The sequence below is a fragment of the Solea senegalensis genome, linkage group LG6, assembly GCF_019176455.1.
Source record: "Solea senegalensis isolate Sse05_10M linkage group LG6, IFAPA_SoseM_1, whole genome shotgun sequence".
Taxonomy (NCBI): Eukaryota; Metazoa; Chordata; class Actinopteri; order Pleuronectiformes; family Soleidae; genus Solea; species Solea senegalensis.
Window position 1 is genome coordinate 22,648,320 of NC_058026.1, and position 23,897 is coordinate 22,672,216.

The following is a 23,897-nucleotide window of genomic DNA, read 5'->3' on the forward strand; positions in this document are numbered from 1 at the left end:
ACCACAGCAATTCTCTTATTCTAGACGATGAAGCAGCCTTGTGTGGCGCTGCAGCCAGTGTCAGCCTGTGTCAGGAGTTTTCATCCACCACAGTCTTGCTGCTGCTGCTGCTGCTCTTGCTGCTCTTGCTGCTGCTGCTGCATTACTGATGTCGCCCCTGGCAAATTAAATTAGCTGCAGCATCACTCTCCTTCTACTGTTTCCATCAGAAACCAACATGCCTGTATCCACCAGGCTGATGCTCCAGGTGTTTTTTGCGCTTCTGTGTATTTGTGTTGCAGTCGAATCCAAAAGGAATTTCAAATGTCCTTCAGGATGTGCCTGCTCCAAGGAGACCATCATCTGCGTCGGCACTTCACACATCCCGAGGACTATACCGAATGAGATCAACTCACTGTGAGTAATTACTTTTATTTATTCAGTCTAATGATTTTTGTTTTAAAGGAGTTTTTCAGTGTTGCTCTGTAGACATGTGTCCGATACAGAACTGTCCCAATACCTAAGTTAGACTTGTGTGTTTTTCTGTGCAGGAGTATGGTCAATGGATCTATCCCTGAACTCACAGAGGGGATGTTCTCACTGATGCCTTCTCTTCAGCTCTTGTAAGTGCAGCTTGTCATTTGAAACCACCATTGATTAATTAGTTAACAGTGATTAAGATCTTGTTGTTACAGGGGGGGCAACACATAGGAACAAAACAGTAGCTTCATTATCAGTGATAAACTTTTTCTGTCTGTGGCTGTAGAGTGGAGCAAATGTTTTTGTTTTAAATCAGGTATCGATTGAGGTTTGTTTTTCCTTACAGACTTCTGAATTCAAATTCATTGTCCACAATAAAAGATGATGCTTTCTCTGGTCTTCCACATCTGGAGTACTTGTGAGTATTAGTCGGCAAACATGCTGCTTTCCTTCTGTTACATGGGAAATGACATGTGTGCAGTAAATACAAGACCAAAACCATCCAGCGTGTCAGATAACTGGCATACAAATACATCAACAAACGTGTACATGATACAGCGTAATCTCTCTGCCTGTTCATGAAGATAAACCACAGATTATCACTCTCTGAACAGATTCATTGAAGGAAACAAGATTGAGACAATCACCAAGAACGCCTTGCGTGGTTTACGGGATTTGACTCACCTGTAAGTTTGTTATTGTTCTCTTGACCACTGAGAAAAAAGTAGTATACTATTACACATGTAATGTTGCAAAGCAATAAGAGTAGTGTGCTTTTTTTTCTTGTCTTACCTCCCTTAGCTCCCTCGCCAATAACAAGATGAGTTTTCTGCCAAGAGATCTTTTTTTTGACTTGGACTCGTTACTGGAACTGTGAGTAAGCATTTGTGCCATCAGCAGTGTGTATGTGTGTGTGTGCACTTATATTTATTACCTCTAGGACCTTTTCTGGCACAGACATGTCATTTTCGAGGAACTGGTTAAGTTTAGGGTTAAAATTGTGTCTAGGCATTAACTGGTTATGGTTAAGGTTAGCAATAAGGCTTTATTTTGTCGGCATCCTAAGAAGAAAAGCTGTGCGAACCTGTGTTTGTTCCAGGTATTACACATGTTGTGAGGACCTAAATCTGTTTACAGTCACATTTTGTGGACTTGTCTTCCTTAAGGGGACGAAAAAACAAGTCCCCGTTGTAAATTATAACATTAGTGTTAGGTTAAGCTTCAAGGAAATGAATGTAAGTCAATGCAATGTCCTCGGACGTCATGGAAATCACTGTGAGTGTGTTTGTACTTTGTACTTGGCTGCGTTAAACCCCACAGATAATCAAATTGACATAATATTGTTGCTAAAATGTGTATGTTTATATGCCTTGTATCAGGGATCTACGAGGCAACTCTTTCCAGTGCAGTTGTGAGAACAAGTGGCTGATGATGTGGCTGAAAAACACAAACGCTACAGTGTCAGATGTTTTCTGCGAAGCTCCCAGTGACATGAAGGGCAAGCGGCTCAGTGACCTTCCTATTCCACCGGGCAAGTGTATCTCCACAGGTAAATCTGACAAGCACACCATCGGCTGTGGTTATGAAGAAAGAAAGAAAGAAAGAAAGAAAGAAAGAAAGAAAGAAAGAAAGAAAGAAATCGATAAGTGCTGAATAATTAAACAGGATGCTACCATGCACCATTGTGCTCTCAAAACAGGCTGCTGACAAACATGTACAGTATATCATTTTCTCACATGTGCATAAAAGAGCAAATGTGACAGTATTGGGTGATATTATAATGTCATTGATCTTGAAAAACTGAATTATTGTTGTTTATTTCCTCCTGTCAGCACACGGACAGTTTGTGTTTTTGTTTGCCTCTCACAGACTTTGTGCGTCATCAGTCCATTCCTATTCAGTCCATGTCTGCAGACATCTTCTCCTTCAAAGAGGACATCTATGTGGCAATGGCAGCCCCAAACACCAACAGCTGTGTGGTCATGGAGTGGGATCACGTTGAAATGAATTTCAGAAAGTTCGATAACATCACAGGTTTGACCAAACCCACCCTGACCATTACATAAAAGAGCAACTTGCTATATGCTCATGTTTATATGGTTGTAAAGGTCCCAGTTGTTTAAATAAATGTAAGCAAGTGAGTTTTGTGCTAAAGATGAAGTTACACATTCTTGAATTTGGTGTTTTTCTATTAAAGAAATTGATAATTACCATCACTAAAATCATTCACATCCAATCCATTCCCTGTTACCACAGTGTGCACCAGGGCCTGGGCCCCCTGCTCTTTATTATTTGGCCATATCTTCCAAAAACACCACATCCACTTTCACTGCTATGAGATGACACCCAGCTCTACCTGTCCATCAAACCCATCTCCACTCTCCCACCTCGCTCCCTCACCAACTGTCTCCTTGAAATCTTCTCAAACTTCCTAAAATTAAACAGCAATAAAACAGAATTACTTCTCATTGGCACTAAATCCACCTTATCCAAACTCCATAGATGTCCATCAATAACTCTTCCATCTCCCCCTCCCCTCAGGTAAAGAGTGTGGGTGTCATCCTTGACCGCAAGCTTGCATTCACATCCCATATTAATAATGTTACCCGATCCACCTTCGTAATATCAACTGTCTGTAACACATCTCTGCCTGGTCTCCCTCAAAAAAACCTCCATAAATGTCCTACAGCAGCTCCACTGGCTCCCCATCACACAACACATCAATTAAAAAAATATTGCTCCTCACTATCAAAGCCATCCACAACCTTGCACCTCCATACCTTTCAGAGCTCTGAATTTAGAACACTGATTCTCTCCACCATTTAAAATCCAAACTAAAAACTCTTTTGTACCAAATGTGTATGTCATGTAATGTTATTTTCTGTGCTATTTTAACACTGATGATTGTTTTTCCTCACAGGGAAGTCTGTTGTTGGATGCAAGTCAGTCCTGATCGACAACCATGTTTTGATAATCGTCACCCAGCTCTTTGGTGGCTCCCACATTTACAAGTTTGATGATCAACAAAACAAGTTCACCAAGTTTCAAACTATTGAAGTCTTCAACATCTCAAAGCCAAATGACATTGAGGTCTTCCAGATGGACGGTGATTGGTATTTTGTGATTGTGGACAGCTCCAAGGCAGGACTGTCGACTCTGTACAAATGGAGCGACCAACCAGACCGCAACGAAACTGGCTTTCACTCCTACCAGTTTCTCCATGAATGGTTTCGAGACACTGATGCCGAGTTTGTCCAGGTGGACGGGAAGTCCTACCTCATCTTAGCCAGTCGATCTCAGTCACCTGTCATTTACCTGTGGAACAAAAGCTCCCAGAAGTTCATACTTCATGGTGAAGTTCCACATGTTGATGATGTAGTGGCTGTAAAAGCTTTCCGGGAGGAAGGTGAGTTATATCTGGCCATGACCTGCTACATTGGTGACTCCAAAGTCCTTAAATGGACCAATAAGGTGTTCACTGAGGTGCAGGCTCTGCCATCTCGAGGAGCAATGATCCTGCAGCCTTTCTCCTTCAAAGACAGACACTACCTTGCTCTTGGCAGTGATTACTCTTTCACACAGATCTACCTCTGGGATGTAGAGACCAAAACCTTCCACAAGTTCAAGGACATTTATGTGCAGTCACCTCGGTCCTTCACAGTAGTGACTAATGAGCGGAGGAATTTCATCTTCTCCTCAAGCTTCAAAGGCAAATCAATGGTATTTGAGCATATCATGGTAGATTTAAGCTTGTAGTGCCAAGCATAATCATCACTAATGCACACAATACACACAATACTTCTGTGTATGCTACAAAGTCTCAAAGAGTCTCAAATGCTGTATTATCTTCCTCATGCAGCTCGATATATCGTTCTTGGTTTGAGACTAACATTTTTTGGCAGGTTTCTAAAACAGAGGCTATGTTTGCAATGTTAACAGCATGAACATAACTTTATGGAATACTAGATATCGCATTAAGAGGTGCTGGCTTTTATCGCAATTCTGTCAATCAAACAATGGGTGAGCCAGGCAGTGTCCATTCTGCTATAACTGCCTTAGATTATAATCTGGTTCCCCCTCACAATACTAGTACCCAGAGTGACTCTCATGTTTATTATAAATATGATTACTTATGGTACACTTGTTAAGTTGTTGCTAATTTAACAGTTGACCTGAAATTGTGAATATTTGATCTATGACAATGCACCACATGCAGGACTGAACAAAAGACAGTTTGTGTGACATTTGTCTAACTCTACCACAGCCACCAGGTCTGTTGCTATAGAATGCTTAATAATCTGTGAATTGTCAAGAGCTTTATTTTACCAAGCAGCCGGTAGAGATGATGAAGCCTTCACAGTAACTGCTCTGCCTGCTGACTGAAATGTGCATGACACAAAGGTTTTAACAGAAGTACAGCAGAATTGGTGAAATAATCTGACTTTGAGTAGAGGTTCACAATATTAGTAACAAGATACTCCATGAGCAGCGTGAAATATAATTTACTCCTACGCTAAATGTATGATACCAAGTGTTACTACAATCAGAAGACTATTGTATGACCGTATGAGTTTAGCAGTGGGATTGCTGTTCTCTGAAAAACTGATGCTAAATTTTGAACTAGGGGTGGAAAGGGAATCAAGAAAAGAGATGTAGAATGCAAGTTTGGAAGCTGGAAGCTGAAAAAGCTGTGTACTGAGACATGACTAATATGGTGTATTAAGTCTGGAATACATAAATAAAATGAATGCCATGTGTAAAAGAGGTGTGTTTGTTTAGTCTAAGCTCCATGACCAAACCTGTGACCTTAATGATGGAGGAAATTCTTTGTCTCATTTTCAGCAGAAGAAAGAAAATCAGCCTAATTTTATTTTAATTGGAAATGCAATATTTATTAGAATAACAATTGGATTTAATACATTATATAATTCATTATTTTATTTTATTTAGCATCTGATAGGACATACATGTTGCGATCATTTTATGCCATTACATCCAGTCCTTTCAATCTGACCCAACTTTATTCATAAACCACTTTAAAACAACCACAGTGGACCAAAGTGTTAAACAGTGTTATACATAAAGACAGAATAAATAAAAGACGTAAAAAGGTATAACATGCCTCTACAAAACAACTAAAATTAGTTAAAAGACGTAAAACATGGGTTTGTGTCAAATGATCACGTTATCACAGTAAAACAGAGGGTCATTCTCTCTAAATATAAAATCCAGCCAAACCGCTTCTCAGTTTTCCGAGGCTCCCTAAATGCACCGCGATGCCTCCGTGACGTCGTAACAGGCGGAAGTGATGCAGATCGCGTTCCCCGATCTCTTAATCCGTTTTGATGCAAAATGTCACTGAACGCAGCACAAACACCACGGTGATGCGTGTGACCTGAAACACACCTCGCGTCTCTTTAACGCTGTGTATTTATTTGTATTGTTAATATTTGTGTGTATCGCGTAACGCGGAGTGAGATGGATCCGTGCAGAAGGAGCGAGAGTGACTGGCAGAGTCTGATCAATGAGGTGAGACGTGAGCAAACACTCACTCACCTTCATATTAACAACAAATGACTGTGATGTCTTTTTATCATCATATTATCTGTGACATATAACCTGTATGAACGCCTTAAATCCACATTAATCTGAGCAAAGTGGATTAAATGGGGAAAGAAAAAAAACAAACTACTTCCTTTTACTCCCCTTTTCCTTGTACATGCAGAACCCAGGATTTTTTAAGTAAAGTTAATTATTTGTTTTATTTAATGGGTTATTAAAGATAATATACAACAATTATGCACAGTTGTATTGTTGGTAAAAGCAACTAAATATATATATTCAAATGTTGTGGTAGATGACAGGTACAACTCCAAATGATCAACCTGAACCAAATAATTGTGATTCGCGATATTATTGTGAAAATATGGTCTAGATTTTTAGAATTGTTTAAAAATCATTAATCTTAATTTGATTTGAATTTAACATTAAATATTTATTATTAGAATATTGATTTTTATTAAATTATATTAAATATTCAGAACATATTTATTAGACCACCTGCCATGAAAACGAGAAAACATAAATATTCTTTAAAGAACTAAAAATTCTTATTTATTTGGCAAATAACAAACTGAATTCACCTTTTTCTACTCAAATTTGAGCCAGCTCACTGTGCTACTTCTCAGAAATAAATCATGCATAAAAAATAATGTGCTTTTTTGGTAAAACTGGTAATTTTGATAATTACCAGTGCTGTTAATTAGGGCAGCTGTGGCTTTGGGTAGTGGTCTAATTCTCTCAATTCAACTCTCCATATTTTTCAGTATAGTGTTGTTAGATCTTGTGTTGCCCCGGGGTCATTCCCGTGCTGCACACAGGAAGTGATTTGTTTTCTGTCAAGACAGACAGAGGCAGTAGCAGCATTGTGCCAACAAAGCAAGGAGGCTGCAAAAAGGTTGGCCTGTTCTGCCTCTGTATACACGCAAACGCTCCCCCAGTCAGGTCTGATAGTGTCAAAATATGATAATGATAAATCATGAGATCTTGGAAGATCACTAAGGCTGAATGTTGGCCAGCTAGATAACATTTTCATGTCACATGAAATATTTTTGTCGATGACGCCATGAGCCTTGTAAATGTGTGATATCCCATGAGAAGAAGATATATTTATTCTAATCATGCCATTCCTTTCCTATAGCTGTTAATATACTGTATTCTAACTCATATTTAATGTGCTATGTATTGATTTTCATATTGGCTGTTGCTTTATATACCCTTAAGAACTGCCCAACTAATCAGAGATCAATTAGTATTAACCTGAACACATTTGTTTCTTCCCGTAGTTCGTTATTTGCAAGCAGAAACTGGAGAGCAAGACAGAAGCTTTGTTGATTCTGTCAAAGGAGCTTGATACATGCCAGCAGGAGCGAGATCAGTACCAGCTGATGGCCAATCAGCTGCGTGAGCGGCACCAAGGGCTCAAGAAGAAGTACAGAGAGCTCATTGTAAGACTTCTTCATGCGCTTCAGAGTTGTGGAGAATAAAAGTTGTCCTCGTCCATTATCCACGAGTCAGTTTCAAACATGTGGTATTAACGTGGGCACAGTGATGTAGCCAAAAAGATTTACAGATTTTTAAACCAGTATAGTAATAATTATCGCAACAAATGTCATATAAATAAAGACCATTATTTGCTAATGAGTGAAAAGGGGAAGAAACCAGTTAATTTTGGTTTTAAAAATGTGAGAATTACGCTTATTAATTTCACAAATCTGATGTAAAGCCTTCAGAGCAATATGTTAAAATTCTAATTTTTTTTTTTTTAAATAACCTCTGTATTTTGAATACAGAGGTTATTAGGGTTACTGAACATTGATTATTGAACATTTTCCTTTGTTTTAACAACTAACAGGACGGAGATCTCTCTCTTCCTCCTGAGAAAAGAAATCATGTAAGTGACTTTTATACATCTATTGTGCATTACTGGGGCATGGTCACATGTGGGTCAATAACTTGTTTTATTTTTTAGACTAAAATACAGTTTTGAACCCTGAGCAGCTTTGCCTCTTTACGATGCACTGCCTCCTTGGATATTTGAATCTTCAGTAGCAGAATGATGCCCGAGTGCTGCATCTAATGTGAATCCATGTTCTTCAGATGAATCTAGCCCAGCTATTGAGAGACTCCAAAGAAAAAAATCATCAATTTTCCGAGGAGGTGAAGGAGCTGAAACAACGACTGGTGGAGGCTCAGGGTGATAACAAGGTACACATTTTTATTATTTATATAAATTTAACTTTATTTCACTCAGTGTGTTTTTATTCTTGAGTGTATCTGTAGCATAATTGACCAGTCATTAAGGTGTTAGCATCAAAGAGAGCAAATCAATAAAGAAGAAATAATAGCAGAATCACGATGTTTCTGTCCTGCAGCTGCTCAGAATGACCATCACCAAACAGAGGCTTGGAGACGAAGAGGTTGGGACTCGGCACTTTCCTGCACATGAGCGAGAGGATCTGGTGCAACAGTTAGAGAGAGCCCGAGAACAGGTGATGACTGAGTCTAACTAAGCTTTTTCAGGTGATATTCTGTAAATGGTTTGAGATCACTGAACAACAGTGTGACAATTTGGGATTTTATGAATCCAGACGCTAAGCAATCAACATTTTTTCTCGTGATCCTGTTCACTACAGCTTCAACAGAATTAAGTTATATCCATCGGTCCATCCATTGTCTATGGCTTTATCCTCCACATGAAGGTCAGAGGTTCACTGGAGCCAATCCCAGCTGATGTAGGGCAAATGGCAGGGTACATCATGGACAGGTCAACAGTCCATCACAGGGCCACATAGAGACAAACAACCGTTCACTCTAAGACCCACACCGACAGTTGATTCAGTGTCCAATTTACCTCTGCATGTCTTTTTGCTGCAGGCTTATCGCGTAAAGACATTTTCATCATTTCCTACTTCTTTCGGCTTCTCCCTCTTGTCTCCTCTCCTGTTACACCAAATGTCCTCATGTCCTCCTTCACAACATCCATGAACCTTCTCTGTGGTGTTCCTCTTTTCCTCCTGCCCAGCAGCTTCATCTTCAACCACCTTTGTCTGATATAATCACTATCCATGTCCATCCTGGTCACCCCCTGTGAAGATCTCAGCATCTTCAGCTCTGACACCTCCAGTTCCACTTCCTGTCTTTTAGACCGTATTACTGGCTCCAAGCCATACGTCATAGTGGGTTTCACAACTGTTTTGTAGACCTCTTATTATTGCTATAAACTAGTTGTTAATGATGTAAAGTCTCACTCCCTTTAACTGTTTAACATCCATTATGGCAATTAAGGGACTGTGTGTCAGATGAGATTCTTAGAGGCATCAAAGTAATAATAAAAACAGATACAATTGTGGCTGGTGTAGTTAGTTACATAGTTTGTTTTGTGTTGCTATAGAATGAAGTGCTGGAGCACAGTGTGAAGTCGCTCACAGATGAGCTTCAGGATGTTCGGGCAGAGCGAGATGTGTTTCAACAGAAGGCTCATCGGCTTAATGTGGAAATGAACCACATTGTGGGAAATGATGAGATTCAGTTTCTGGACATAGACGCACTCTGCATGGAGAACAGGTTTGTTACCGTTTTACTTTATATTCATGCAGTATTTTAATATTGACATGCTATTTTATTAGTTATGACAGAAGTGGTGTATATTCGGATGTTGCTGAATCATCACTGTGTGAATACGCTGATGTCGGAGCAAATGAGCATTTAGGATTTCCGAGTCTTGACTTTTTGATCTAAATATTCCTTCCAGGTATTTGCATGAACGCCTCAACCAGCTGCAGCAGGAGGTCAACCTGCTCAAAACAAATCTGATGAAGTACAAGGTGGCTACATTTTAAAAACGTTAACAGAACCATGCCAAAGAAAGTTATTTTAATTGTCGGAAACAGAAAAAACTCATGCTCAGTGACCCTTGTTGATGATTTCAGAGTGCCCTGGAGTGCAGGAAGACCTCTACAATCTGCGGCAAAGCCAACAGTAGTGCTCTCACTGGGGTTCTCTCTGCTAAACAAGGTCAGATGGAACCATCACACCTCTGTGTGCATGCTGTGAAAAAAACCCACAACATTTAAACACTTTCAGACCTGGAAATAACATCTGACCTGAGTGATCTAATCACGTGCGTGCAGCACTTACTACAGGTCTGAACATTCCCAGCGTGTCCTGTTTGCATCTTGAGATCTGATCACAAAAAACACATTCAATCAGTCACATTTTTTTTTTACACTAATCAGCACCCAGTTGTACTTAAATCATGAGACTGGCTCACTAAGGACGTATATAAATTACAGATCTGAATGATCTGACCTCAGCCGTCACTGATTGTGTGTGTGTTCCAGGTATTACTCATGCTGTGGAGACTTCATACAATCATATTATGTGGACTTGTCCAAAAGCAAGTCTCCATAACGTAATTTATTTAATTTTAAGGTGAAAACATGTTCTGTAGCTAGGTTAAGGTTAGGCCAGTAGTAGTTATGGTGAAGGTTAGAGTCTCCAGGAAATGAATATATGTCAATGTAATGTCCTCTGAAATCCAGACTGTGTGTGTGTGTGTGCGTACAGTGAAGGAATTGCTGCTCTCTGAAGAAAATGGCTGCAGTTTGCCAGTGACTCCTCAGTCCATCTCAGACCTGAAGTCTCTGGCCACTGCTCTGCTGGAAACAATCCATGAGAAGAACATGGTGATTCAGCACCAGCGGCAAATCAACAAGTACTCACATTTCTCCCTGATAATCTCATGGTATACATTCTTTTTTAGGGCCTTAATTATAGATAAATAACTTGGATACTGTTTGCTTTATCAGGATTCTGGGAAATCGAGTAGCAGAGCTGGAGAAGAAACTAAAAACACTAGAGATGTCTGGATTATGGAGTCTGCCAGGTGGATATAACTCAACATTTTGAAACACCGACATAATCAGGCATATCCTGTTCAATAACTTCTCTGTCTTATGGTTTTCTCTATCCTTCTGCTTCTGGCTACCTGAAGGCCTGACTTATAATGTGTCTCTGGGACTTAATGGTAGTATGTTCCTCTATAATATCTACCTTTCCACCTGTGAATCTCATCATCTTCCCTCATGTCTCATCTGCTTCAATTCATTTGACTCATCTATGTCCAGTCCTGTCCAGCAGTTTGAACGTGTTGTATACAGGCGACAAATGTTTAAACTTACCTGTAAACTTTTGTCACACAGGAGGGAAAGACACCATCGTCCTGAACCTGCCACAGACTGAGTCACCGGATTCTCCTGGACAGGAAGGTGAATATACAGTATACTATACTGTAGCTCTATGGCCCTGTTCAGACCTGGTATTATCTCTATCTCTCTTGTGATCGAATCACAAGTGAACTGTCCTAAGTATAGCTGGTGAACCAAGTGAACTCCTGTTTTAAATCCTCCAGAGTTTGTGATCTGTGGCATGTTGATGTTTTCCAAATGTGCTATAAGTGTAGAAGCATCACACTCTCATGCACTCATACGCGCTGTACTTTGAGTTCTGCTTTCCTCTAAATGGGAGCCTAATTTACAAAACTGACATCATGTGCTATTGAAGGAGACCTGAAACGCACGATTGAGATCATTAACTCCTTACGAGAATGTTTATTTATGCTATAAATGAAATGAGAAGTAGCCCAATTTTTCACCCAAAATAATCTGAATTTGCATGTTGAAACATTGAGCGTCACAGCTGTCAATCCCTGATAGCTGAACACTTGATGAGAGATAAGACAAGGTCTGAAAGGGCCCATCTGTCTTTAGCCATCATCACATAACACTAACATTCCCTGAATGTCTTACAGCTGACAAAGGAGCTGAAAACTTACCTGCCGAGCAGCAGAGCTCCTCAGGTTCTCCTCAAAATCAAAAGGTTGATCAAAAACTAGTTCCATCAGAATCTCAGGAAATGGCACCAGCGTCATCCAATTTGGAGAATTCCCCACAGAATCCTTCACACGAGTCGGTTGACGACAAGCCAACGAGCTCTCAAGCAGAAAAGCTACACATCACAAACATCGCAGAGGATCTAACTGCTTTGACAAAAGAAGAGGACAATCTAAGTGATTCCCCTCCCACTGTGACAGAGGTGAACACGCAGCTTCAGCCAGACCTTCACCACTTCACATTAGACAACTCGCTCCCTACAGAGGGAAGAGGAGACGAGTCACAACAATGCCAGGGAGAGGGTGAAACTGTGGAGACAGATTTTATTATTACAGAGGAAATCACACGTGCTCATTCGTCCACTGCTGTTTCTACTGAAGCTCAAGATCAGCAAGACGACGTCCAAGCAAACCAGCAGATGAATGTTTGTGTTAGTGAGGAAATCTGATGAAATTTAAACAAGACGTAATAATTACAAGAGATGCATTTATAGTATAACAGCACAAAATAATCTGGGAAGTGACAATTCATTTGTAGGTGCTAAGATTAAGACACTGTTGTTGTGTTTTAGTGTCCACTGCATGAACTGTGATGATAGATTCCTCTGTTTAACACTGTAAATCCAAGAAATGTGTAAAGAAAATGTGTCCCTCACATGAAAAAACACTAACATTGACACTATAACAAAGTATTTTGTTGTATTACACCTATGTCAAGGTAACCTTATAATGACTCACACCTGAAGCAAATCCCACTGTAATGGATTATTATTCTTACCTCCACCAAGGAGGTGAAATTTGAGATCCTATCTGACTAAGGGGTGGATACAGGATTTATTTTCTACCATTACCATTGTGGCATTTTAAGTGTTAATGGACGTATGTACACCAATATTGTGTTATGCTCATTTTTGTACTACAAGGCTGACACTACAGTATTTGAAGATCAGGTGTGATAATGGAACATCTCATTCTAATCTTCTGGGACATTAATGTGCTGCTGTGACTCTTCTGGGATTTCTCCCAAGAGCCATTCAGCCTGAGGATTAGTGAGTTTGGACTAGGTTTGTGTCTCAGTTTAACCCAAAAGTTACTGGACTGAGGTCAGATCTCTGAAAGCCAAAGTTTCTTTATAGGGCTCACTTTCTGCTAATAGCTTTATCATGCAAAACAAAAAGAATAGTTTTTTTTGTTTACTGATGTTGCCACAGAGGAGGGGGCCGAGTATATCAGAGGTGAAGAGAGTTGTGTCCATGACAAATGGCAAACAAGGACTATGGTGTGTCTGATGAAGCAATGCTTGTAACAGAGTGAGAATTTTCCAGCATTTCATCATAAAATATAATTTTCCTAAGAGGCTAAACTGTCAGTGTTTGCAAAATGACTGCTTAATTTCCCAGTTGGATGCTGATTCATGATTGTTTTCCACTTAAAACTAAAGAGGGAAAGAAACTGCTGCTAAAGAAATGGGAGTTGTTTGGAAATGAACCACCTTAACAAACACACAACAAACTGTTGTTAACAACCAGCAATTTTATTTGGTTTCTTTCAACATATAATCAACACAATAAAACACATTTCCAGTTGAATATTTGATTTTTTGTTGGTAGATTCTCACAACACTATAACATCTAGTATATATTTTTATCACTGAAGCACAATAACATCTTATATAAAGTGATGCATGACATAATATTATAATGATAAAAGTAGACCATATTTGCTGCTTTGCCGGTTTCTCTCCTAAGACAAATGTTTGCTTTAGGGCAACCCTGCACAAATAGATTTTAGTTAAGAAAATATTAACAGGACTTTTGTCTTTTACACCCTGGAGCCTCATTTAGATTACCAGCACTAATGTCTTGACTGTGTTTTTGTGGTTATAAAAAACTGAAAAATACATCTAAGTTACATTGAACCATATGTATGTTTAGTGTGAATAATGTGGATTTATTTCTGTAAAATAAATCATTTACAACTGTAATTTGTGTCTCAAGTATGACATATAATGAAATAGACTGTGTCTGATCAGGATGTCATATATACAAATATTGGTGTCAAATGGTTTAGGTCACTCAAATCTCGAACATGAACTCAAGTTTAACTGTCCCATGTTTCAGTGTTGTTTTCCACCTGTGTGCACAGAACCTTTGAATATAATGTATGTCTTTGTGATTAAAGGCGCAAACAATCAGATATAGAATGTAATCGCAGGAGAAACGCTCACAGAGAACGAACCTTATCCATGCAAATCTTCTACTTATGGACACTTGATTATTACAAATAACTTTAAATTCGGAAATTTGAATGAATGAATGTTTAATGGCATTTTTGGCTACTTTGACTACTTTATCCTCAGCTAGTGTACTGCTTGTAATACATATCCCAGAGACGGGGGGAGGAAATCCCAATGACACAACAGCTGAGCCTCCGGCCTGCGTTTCCATGCAGCAGGCTGCCAGCATCTCCACCCAGTCCTAGGTCATCTATCTTCTCATGGACCACCACTGCTCTTCCAATCACAGACATCCCTTCAAACAGTGTTGCTTCCGACTCAATTAATGTCCTGATTTTTCCTTGCTCGGGCCTCAAGTTCCCAAAGTCTCCTGGGTGGTTTGGATGATCAACAGTATAGGGATTGTAGTGGCCACCAGTGGAGTCACACCCCAGGCTCAGATCCCCATACTGATGGATGTGCACTGCTCTGGGCTCTGGGTCACCCTCTGTGGGGAGGCCTTTCAACCAGAAAAGAATGTTGAGCTTTCCATTAGGGTAATCCTGCTTAAAAAGCACATGGCCGTACACACTGGGCAAACCCTCAGCTAGTAAGGTGCTGGGTCTCATTCTGCAGGCCGCATACAGAGTATTATTGTGCAGGGAGACCTCTGGTGGAGCAAACATAACACTGTCAGCTGAGATATGCTGATAACATCCTGCCAGCAGAATCAGAGTGGCAGCTTCCAGTAAGCACATTGACCTGAAAAAATGTGGAATACCAGGACAGTTTATAAGATTAAAACAAACAAAGAAACAAACATGTTTTTGCGTTCACTTACAAAAACATGATGAAAACATTTAAAATGTCCTGTTTTATTTAATTGTAACATTATCAGGAAAATGTAATCCTACATACATATCAGAAACCCCTTCATTAGAATTAGTTAGAATGTGTCAGAACACTATTAAATCATCAATATGTTTTAGGAACAGCTGACTATCCATATAGTGTAATTGTAAATATTTATGTTGTTGGGTTTTATAAAGTCTTCATATCATGCAATGAAAATACATATAATGAAGTAGAAAATGTATTTCCATATAAAAAATTACTTTTAACAATAATAGTCACTTCATTAAACATCCATTAAAATAAATATTTGCCTAAGAATTTCAGCAAAAAGAAGAACATGTCCTCCAGTAAAATGTCATCAGTACGTAAGTAGCTGTTACTTGTCAGTCCTGCAGCCTGTTGTCACAAAGAATAATGTGTCCTACAGTGCATGTAACATACCTTTTCTTTTTATTTTGACATAAACATTTAAAACTGATGCACAAAACAGAAAAACAACCCCCCACCCCTCCAACACACACACACAGACACACTGTTATAGACACACAAAATAGAGACCAAAGTTCAGATAAGTGTGCAAACTCAACTTACCTTTGTAAACGCATGGTCTGCATTGAAAACAAGCAAAGGATCTGAATGTGTTTGCTGGATCTGGGTTTTTATACTCAAAACGTTTTGTAAAGGTCTTATGTAAGAGTGTGAGGAGGCGTGGCCTGCTAAGGGTGGAGCAGCTGATGCCAGCCCATAGTACTAGTTATTCTTATAAATATCTTTATATAATATCTTTCACTTTAGTAGTTATTCTTTTAAGACAAATACACATTTTTATATTAGCTTACAACAGTTCTTTTTAGGATCTGTTTATCTTTCATTTTAGTGGTGTAATCGAGTGGTTATGTGCAGCAAAAACAAGATGTGAAGGCTCCTTGGATGAACCAGCCAACCAAACTTTATCTCTAAGGCTAAGCCCAGCCACCCTGCTGAGAAAACACATTTCCACTGCTTTATCCACAATCTCGTTCTTTCGGTCATTACCCACAGTTCATGACCATAGGTGAGGGTTGGAAACATACAGTAGATTGATCGGTTTGCCTTGTGGTTTAGGTCTCTCTTCACCACAGCAGACCAGTACAGCGACCGCAGTACTGCTGATGCTGACCCAATCAGTCTGTCCTTCTCCCCTACCTTGTGAACAAGATTCCAAGATACTTAAACCCCTCTACTTGGGGCAGGGACTCCACCTTGACCTATAGTGGGCACTCTACCCTTTCCTGGCTGACAACCATGGACTTTGATTTAGAGGTGCTGATTCTCATCCTGGCCACTTAGCACTGAGTTGCAAACCACTCCAGTGCAAGTTTAACCACATCATCTGCAAAAAGCAGGGACAGAATCCTAAGGTCACCGAATGTATGAGCAGAACCAGTGACAAGTTTGGAGTTTGACTTACTGCTGGCAATGCGACAGTACAGAGATTGGATATATATATGTATATATATATATATATATATATATATATATATATATATATATATATATATATATATATATGACTTATATTGTAACTTAAATGTTTTTATGTTGTCTTTCGTTTTAGTAGTCATCCCACAACTGTCGTAAAACATGAGCGGTAACAGGAAGTATCAGCACGTTGGTCAACCGAGTTTCCGGTACAGATCGGGTAGTTACATATCGCCCGGCGGAATTGTATACGTTTTGAAAGATTGACGATAATCCTCATTTGCGAAGATGTCCAAAAGACATCGCTTGGATTTAGGCGACGATTACTCCACCAGTAAGAAGAGGTCTGATGGGTAGGTCGAGCTCCTCAGTTCACAGATCAGCTTTTACCGCCCCGGTGCTAGCAGACTGTTAGCTGATGCTAATACATTGGCTAATCGTGAATGTAAAAAACTGAAAGTTTGCTGCTCCAGAATGTTCAGTTTCCGAGACACTGCTTCCTAAAGGCACACCAGTCGCTCTCCGGTACATGCTAACCCGTTAAAGTAAATATAAGTAGCCGCTGGGCACGACTTACGCAAACAGACGTAGCATCGACGTTCGTTTAAACACAGAGGCACGTGTTTATGTGTGTGTCTGCAGCTAACCTTCATGTAGCGTGATGCTAACAGTCTCACCTAGCCTTTATAAGTTGATTTAAACCGACCAAAATAAGCAGATAATGAGTAAACTACGTTTGAGGTCAGAACGCATGCGTTTTGATACTCTCATAAATTCATTCATCTGATTACAAATAGTGTTCTAGTATGTTAGCTAACAACAGTTAGCAAAACCAGTGATTTATATTGATGATTCATTTGCCACCAATATCTTTTATGTCGGACTCTATTTACAACTGAGAAAACATTTCTTTCACAGTAACCATTAACATTCTTGTCATAAGACGTTACTTGAAAACACTTTGAACGTAAGAGACGGAGGACACAACTAGCTTCAGAATATGAATCTGATTGTAGTTGGGCTGTCCTTATTGTATTAAAGTTCCTCTCTGTTTTCCTGTTGAGATTTAGTGAAGAAACAATGACAAAGTCAGATTATTATTCACTACGGACTGCTGAAGACTCATAATAAATGAGACTAGGATTAGGACGAATAATTACAGCATGTAAATCATTAAAATGCTGTTAAAGACACCTGGCTATTATTGTAGGACAGCCTGGACATAAATGTGTATTTATCCTTCAGTTAAACATTTGTTTGGTCAATGTCTTAATATCTGTTTGAAGGTGATGTCTTATTTAATTCAAATATAGCTAAATATATTAAAAAAATATATATGATTATGGTCATAATAATGGCCATGTTTTTATCAGTTCATATAATCAGTGATAAAAATGATTATCTTAACTAACTGGTTATTATATTACTCACAAATTTCACAATCCAGTATCAGTTGTAAAGTCATGTTGTGTTGATGTCTGGCATGTAAACAAAAGTCAACACATCCAGGAACAGATTTTCTACAAGATCTGATGAAGCTATTAGTATGTAAACTCTTTACATCAGTATATGCAACGTATCCATATGGAAGTCTTTTTTGTCTGTGCTTTTTAACCCACATGACTTAAATGCAGCTTAGTTTCTGCTGATACTTGACACTCATTTGACGACACCAAAAGCTTCATTTTAATTCTTCTTCCAGGGGAATGTTCCTAACAATTTACTACTCCTTTGTTTACAGAAGAGACCGAGATCGTGACAGAGACCGCGAGGACCGCTCCAGGGACAGGGATCGAGATAGGGATCGTGACAGGGACAGAGACCGGGACAGAGACCTGAAGCCTTCTAGTGTGCCCTCTAACAGCATGACAGCTGCAGTGGGCATACAACCCCTCAAACAGATGGCGGTGCACCAGCAAATTAATCCGTTTACCAATTTACCACACACACCACGTTTCTATGAGATCCTGAAAAAGAGGTTACAGCTTCCTGTGTGGGAGTACAAGGAGAGCTTCAGCGACATCATTACACGTCACCAGAGCTTTGTCCTTGTCGGAGAAACTGGCTCTGGAAAAACGACACAGGTCTGAAATTTTGTGTGTTTATTACTTGACACTTGAAACTATATAGTGCACGCTAAAAGCCTTTAAACCTGTGCTTTAATCTCCAGATCCCTCAGTGGTGCGTGGACATGGTGAGAGGTTTGCCTGGTCCTAAACGAGCAGTGGCCTGTACTCAGCCCAGAAGAGTGGCAGCCATGAGTGTGGCTCAAAGAGTGGCAGATGAAATGGACGTGATGCTCGGACAGGAAGTCGGTTACTCTATCCGATTTGAGGACTGTAGCTCTGCCAAGACTATATTGAAGTAAGTGATGAAGAGCTGTTGATGTCACCAACGACTTTTTACAGTCAGTGTTCTTGTTTTAATCCAGAATGTCATAAATGACAATTCATGTCTCTTTGTTCTTTAGGTACATGACAGATGGTATGTTATTAAGAGAGGCTATGAATGACCCACTGCTGGAGCGATATGGTGTGATCATTTTGGATGAGGCCCACGAGCGAACTTTGGCCACAGATATCCTGATGGGAGTTCTCAAGGAGGTGGTGCGTCAAAGAGCGGATCTGAAGGTATTCATGTTTAAATAAAATAAGAACGAATAATTTGTTTGCCCCTTGTCTTTTATGAGTGTTAATAAATTCAGTGCAATTTATTTTGTTGCAGCTAATCACTTTGTTTTCATGATAATGTTGGAAATCTGTAATTTATTTCACAGACAGGAAAGAATACACCTTTTCTTATGATTGTCACATCACATTATCTCATTAATATTACATTTAAATGATCATGAATAATGATCATTTAAACAAGTATGGTGAGAAAATAAACAGTTAATGTTTCCTTCATGGACAGGTGATTGTCATGAGTGCCACGCTAGATGCTGGAAAGTTCCAGGTTTACTTCGACAACTGTCCCCTGCTGACTATTCCTGGGCGTACGCACCCTGTGGAGATCTTCTACACCCCTGAACCTGAGCGAGATTACCTTGAGGCAGCGATCCGTACTGTCATTCAGATTCATATGTGTGAGGAAGAGGAGGGTGACTGCCTCCTCTTCCTCACCGGTCAAGAGGTAAGAACCGTAGAGCTGATAGTACCAGCACAGTGAACAGTGTTGTCATCGGTGTGTCTCTCAGTATCTTGAACAGCAAAATAAAAGCGTAACCTCTTTTCAGGAAATTGACGAGGCCTGCAAGCGAATCAAGCGTGAGGTTGATGACCTTGGACCTGACGTTGGCGACATTAAAATCATTCCACTGTATTCCACGCTGCCGCCACAGCAGCAGCAAAGGATCTTCGAGCCGCCTCCCCCGAGGAAGCCCAATGGTGCAATAGGAAGAAAGGTATATTGTAAATGGCAGAAAATATACAGTTCAGCTGAATGTTAAACAATATTTTAAACCCAACGAATCAATGCCTGCTGTTAATAATAATAATAATAATAATAATACTCATGTTTTTTTCTTAGGTTGTCGTGTCAACAAACATTGCTGAAACCTCTCTAACAATTGATGGTGTGGTGTTTGTCATTGATCCTGGATTTGCTAAACAGAAGGTGGGCAGATATTGTCTCATGCTATCTTAGTTTTTTGTGCTAAAGTTTCGTCGTCTGCTGTCCTTGTTTATTTTAGTGAAGATGGAAAGAGCTGCATATCTCTGTTTGACTATTTTACATGAGCATTTGTTTACCGTGCCTCCAGGTCTACAATCCTCGTATCCGAGTTGAGTCTTTGCTTGTCACCGCCATCAGTAAAGCTTCTGCCCAGCAGAGGGCGGGACGAGCTGGCAGAACACGTCCAGGAAAATGTTTCCGCCTCTACACAGAGAAGGCCTACAAAACAGAGATGCAGGCAAGAGACCACGGTTACATGACAAGGCGTGACGATAAAAACTTCTCACACTTGTGTTATCAGTCACACTGAACACTGTTTAATTCTCTGCAGGATAACACATATCCAGAGATTCTTCGATCCAACCTGGGATCTGTTGTGCTGCAGCTGAAAAAGCTTGGTATTGACGACCTGGTGCATTTTGATTTCATGGATCCACCAGGTGAGGCAGAGCATTCGAAAGAATTTGAAAACATCCAAAAGTCTCCAATGGTTAGTAATGACCACCTGACTTTAATGTATGTCCTCCTCCTCCGAACCACAGCTCCTGAAACATTAATGAGGGCCCTGGAACTGCTGAATTACCTCGCCGCTCTCAATGATGATGGTGACCTGACGGAGCTGGGCTCCATGATGGCGGAGTTTCCCCTGGACCCCCAGCTGGCTAAGATGGTCATTGCCAGCTGCGAGTTTAACTGCTCTAATGAGATCCTTTCCATTACTGCCATGTTGTCAGGTAATGCCCAGGACTGGGCTGACATCCCCCTTGCCTTCTGTAGGCTCTGTCTCTTGTGACTTCGAAACACTACCATTCACTGTTGGTGTTGAAATGAAGTGTCCCACCTTGAATTTAGTCTGTGTGCGATGTTTGTTAGAACACTAATAACCACAGACCTAGGCTTTAGCTTGACTGAAATGTTGATTTGATTTATATCGTGATATATATATCGAAATCTAAAAGTATAGCGTAAGATAAGGTTGTTTCCCATATCGCCCAGCCCTCCCAGTATCCACGCATAACTGTATAATTAGTTAGAATGATTTAAGTTTTACGTCATATTTAAATTCCATCAAATTTTGATCGGCACTTCGGTCAGTATGTTTTGAATGTACTGATATGATGTTAGAAATGAAATTAAAAGAAATAGTAGTTTTATAACAAAATATAGATAATGAAAAGTAGTTAATTTCATTAAGTACTCCATTTTTTTAAGTTTAACATTTTAGATTATGGTCGTAACACCCACAGTATATTTACTGAATACGGATAGAGGTGTCTAAGTAAGTGGATAGGGCAGGCACCACCTAAAAACCTTTCATATTTGTCACATTTCATGAATTTTGTTTTCATTGAAATAGCACATTATGATTTTTCTCAGTTTATATAGTTAACATGTGAGGCCTGAACATGTTATTTGCATTTTAAAGGATTAAGACTTTTGTGTTTCAAAACCAGAGAAGTTATTATTGCTGATGTCCCTAATGCTTTGTAGTTGTGTGAAAACTCTTGTTTTACAGATGTGGTTAAATGACACCCCTCTCTACGAGCTAATAGCCAGTACAGTTGGGAATGACCATGAGAAAAGGCTCCAGTCCCATTTGATAGAGCTTGTGGTCCTGCCCTGTCCCAACGCAGTGTCCAGTGCCCTAGCATCATAGGCTTTGCTCCCCTTTTTCTGTGAATGTTTGACTCATCTCTATGGGCGGCTTTGTTGGGGCCCATACCAACCTTGTTTAGTCCCACAGTGTTTTGTCCGCCCCACGGAGGCTAAGAAGGCAGCTGACGAGTCCAAGATGAGGTTTGCTCACATTGACGGAGACCACTTGACGCTGCTCAACGTCTACCATGCCTTCAAACAAAGTGAGCACCAGTCACTAGTCTGCACTGTATTCCTCTTTTGTATCTCTTTTTAAAATGCTGACTGAAATCTTTGCATTGAATTTGAAATAACCTCTCTATTATGAGGACTGGAAAACAAACTGCATCATGGGAAGCAGGTGGAGCCAACATCTAGTGATGATGAGATGGTGGCATCAGACATTTTACTTCATAAAAAGACAGACTACAGAAACAAGGACAGATGGATTGGTTCAACATTAAACTTTGACATTTCCCTGCCTCAGTCTGTCAATCGACTGTGCACATTTGCTTATTGGAATCATTGGCACGTCACAGATTTGTATTTGTGTGCAGAGGCCTTAAAGCTGCATTTTATTGTCTTTCATGGCCACACAAACAGAAAAACAAACATTCATTTGCTAGTTCATGTGTGAAATGTTGCTTTATCTGAAGACAAACACCTGAAAGATTTCCTGTCAAACTTGAAAAACATTTTTCATTCCCACTAGAAACTGTGCAGAGCTGACACCTAATTAAACATGTCTAAATAAAAATGTGTCTTAAATATGGTCCTTTTTTTCTTTTCTAGACCATGAATCTAACCAGTGGTGCTATGACAACTTTGTCAACTACCGTTCACTGATGTCTGCTGACAACGTGCGGCAACAGCTGTCGAGGATCATGGACCGATTCAGCCTGCCCCGTCGGAGCACGGAGTTCACCAGCAGAGATTACTACATCAACATCCGCCGGGCGCTCTGCACCGGCTTCTTCATGCAGGTGAACACACGCAGGCGCAAGCTGACAGGGCACGACTAGCAACACTGTGAAGCCGCAATTATGTTATAACATCATAACACAACAGTTTGTAATGAGTTATTACTAAAGTGGTAGTTTCAGTTAAAAAGATCGAAGAACATTTTCTATTGATGAAGTTTGACTTAAAATTAAAAAGAAGTCTTACAGTTACATGCAAGTACATTCATATACTTATGCACCACACAACTGTTAATGTATTATCAGTGCTTAACAGGGGACATAGTTTTAAGTTTGTTAACTTGTTGAGGTATCTGTCTATGTTGTTGTTTTGTTTTTAAATAATCTTCTCTTGTTCTGCAGGTGGCTCATCTGGAGCGCACAGGTCATTACCTCACGGTGAAAGACAACCAAGTGGTCCAGCTGCACCCGTCGACTGTGCTGGACCACAAGCCTGAATGGGTGCTCTACAACGAGTTTGTCCTCACCACCAAGAACTACATCCGCACTTGCACAGACATCAAGCCAGAGTGGTACGTTTGCTGAGATTTTAGGAGAATAGTTTGATAAACATGATGCAGTCTGGTGTTGTCACTAAGGTTAATGTGGTCTTCTTTCTTTGTTGACAGGCTGGTGAAGATCGCTCCCCAGTACTATGAAATGGGTAACTTCCCACAATGTGAAGCTAAAAGACAGCTGGAGCGAATCATTGCCAAATTGGAGACTAAGGAATATTCTCAGTACTGAACAATGCGTGTCCTGGAAATCAGTTGCATACTATAGTTTTAGATCTTTCTGTACCATCGTATGCTAAAATTTGGCATTTTGATTTTTATATTTTGATTTTTTTTTTCCCCTTTTCTTTTGTTTTTCCCCATCAATGTTTGTTCTGTATCTAAGTGTAATGTCAGATTAAATATCAGCAGCAAGTATTAGACCTGACTACAAAGATTTCAGAGGGAATATCAAAATCATGTCATTTAGATGTGGTTGACTTTCCTTCAGGGGATTGCTGAGTCATTAAAAACAGATTTGTGCTTGCTTTGTTTCTTTAATAAAGGAGCTTTGACTTAACATCTGTGTACATATTGTTATACATACAGTATAATTAAACACATGGATTGCTAAAGTTGTATAGTTAGTGGTGTTTTGTTGCTACACCTTTGTGCCTGTCAACAGGCAGAAATTG

General features: G+C 39.8%; 4 protein-coding genes across 6 annotated transcripts; 3 read left to right on the plus strand and 1 right to left on the minus strand.

The window, feature by feature from the left end:
• Positions 1-217: 217 nt before the first annotated feature.
• On the plus strand, positions 218-5,201 carry LOC122770990 (leucine-rich repeat LGI family member 2-like). Its single transcript, XM_044028241.1, has 8 exons — positions 218-396; positions 531-602; positions 806-877; positions 1,074-1,145; positions 1,261-1,332; positions 1,839-2,008; positions 2,329-2,493; positions 3,380-5,201. The coding sequence occupies exons 1-8, from the start codon at positions 218-220 to the stop codon at positions 4,213-4,215; spliced, it is 1,638 nt and encodes a 545-aa protein (XP_043884176.1). The 3' UTR covers positions 4,216-5,201.
• A 573-nt stretch (positions 5,202-5,774) lies between these two features.
• LOC122771354 (coiled-coil domain-containing protein 149-like) lies at positions 5,775-13,895 on the plus strand. 3 transcript variants are annotated; one of them, XM_044028880.1, is made up of 13 exons: positions 5,775-5,988; positions 7,305-7,466; positions 7,874-7,912; positions 8,119-8,226; positions 8,394-8,510; positions 9,413-9,585; positions 9,773-9,845; positions 9,951-10,035; positions 10,588-10,735; positions 10,830-10,906; positions 11,015-11,050; positions 11,223-11,288; positions 11,831-13,895. In XM_044028880.1, exons 1-13 carry the CDS (start codon positions 5,938-5,940, stop codon positions 12,358-12,360), a joined length of 1,665 nt encoding a protein of 554 aa, XP_043884815.1. In that variant the 5' UTR covers positions 5,775-5,937; the 3' UTR covers positions 12,361-13,895. The 3 variants fall into 3 exon arrangements, with proteins under 3 accessions (XP_043884815.1, XP_043884816.1, XP_043884817.1); XM_044028881.1 differs by having other exon boundaries at positions 11,015-11,047; XM_044028882.1 differs by lacking the exon at positions 11,015-11,050.
• LOC122771355 (extracellular superoxide dismutase [Cu-Zn]-like) lies at positions 13,425-15,720 on the minus strand. Its single transcript, XM_044028883.1, has 2 exons — positions 15,573-15,720; positions 13,425-14,888 (listed from the first exon to the last, which is right to left on the minus strand). The coding sequence occupies exons 1-2, from the start codon at positions 15,593-15,595 to the stop codon at positions 14,267-14,269; spliced, it is 645 nt and encodes a 214-aa protein (XP_043884818.1). The 5' UTR covers positions 15,596-15,720; the 3' UTR covers positions 13,425-14,266.
• Positions 15,721-16,621: 901 nt separating this feature from the next.
• Positions 16,622-23,782, plus strand: LOC122771184 (pre-mRNA-splicing factor ATP-dependent RNA helicase DHX15). Its single transcript, XM_044028584.1, has 14 exons — positions 16,622-16,795; positions 18,184-18,526; positions 18,613-18,806; positions 18,913-19,072; positions 19,356-19,574; positions 19,678-19,845; positions 19,971-20,057; positions 20,203-20,352; positions 20,446-20,554; positions 20,657-20,848; positions 21,851-21,973; positions 22,542-22,732; positions 23,072-23,241; positions 23,338-23,782. The coding sequence occupies exons 1-14, from the start codon at positions 16,731-16,733 to the stop codon at positions 23,453-23,455; spliced, it is 2,289 nt and encodes a 762-aa protein (XP_043884519.1). The 5' UTR covers positions 16,622-16,730; the 3' UTR covers positions 23,456-23,782.
• Positions 23,783-23,897: the final 115 nt, after the last annotated feature.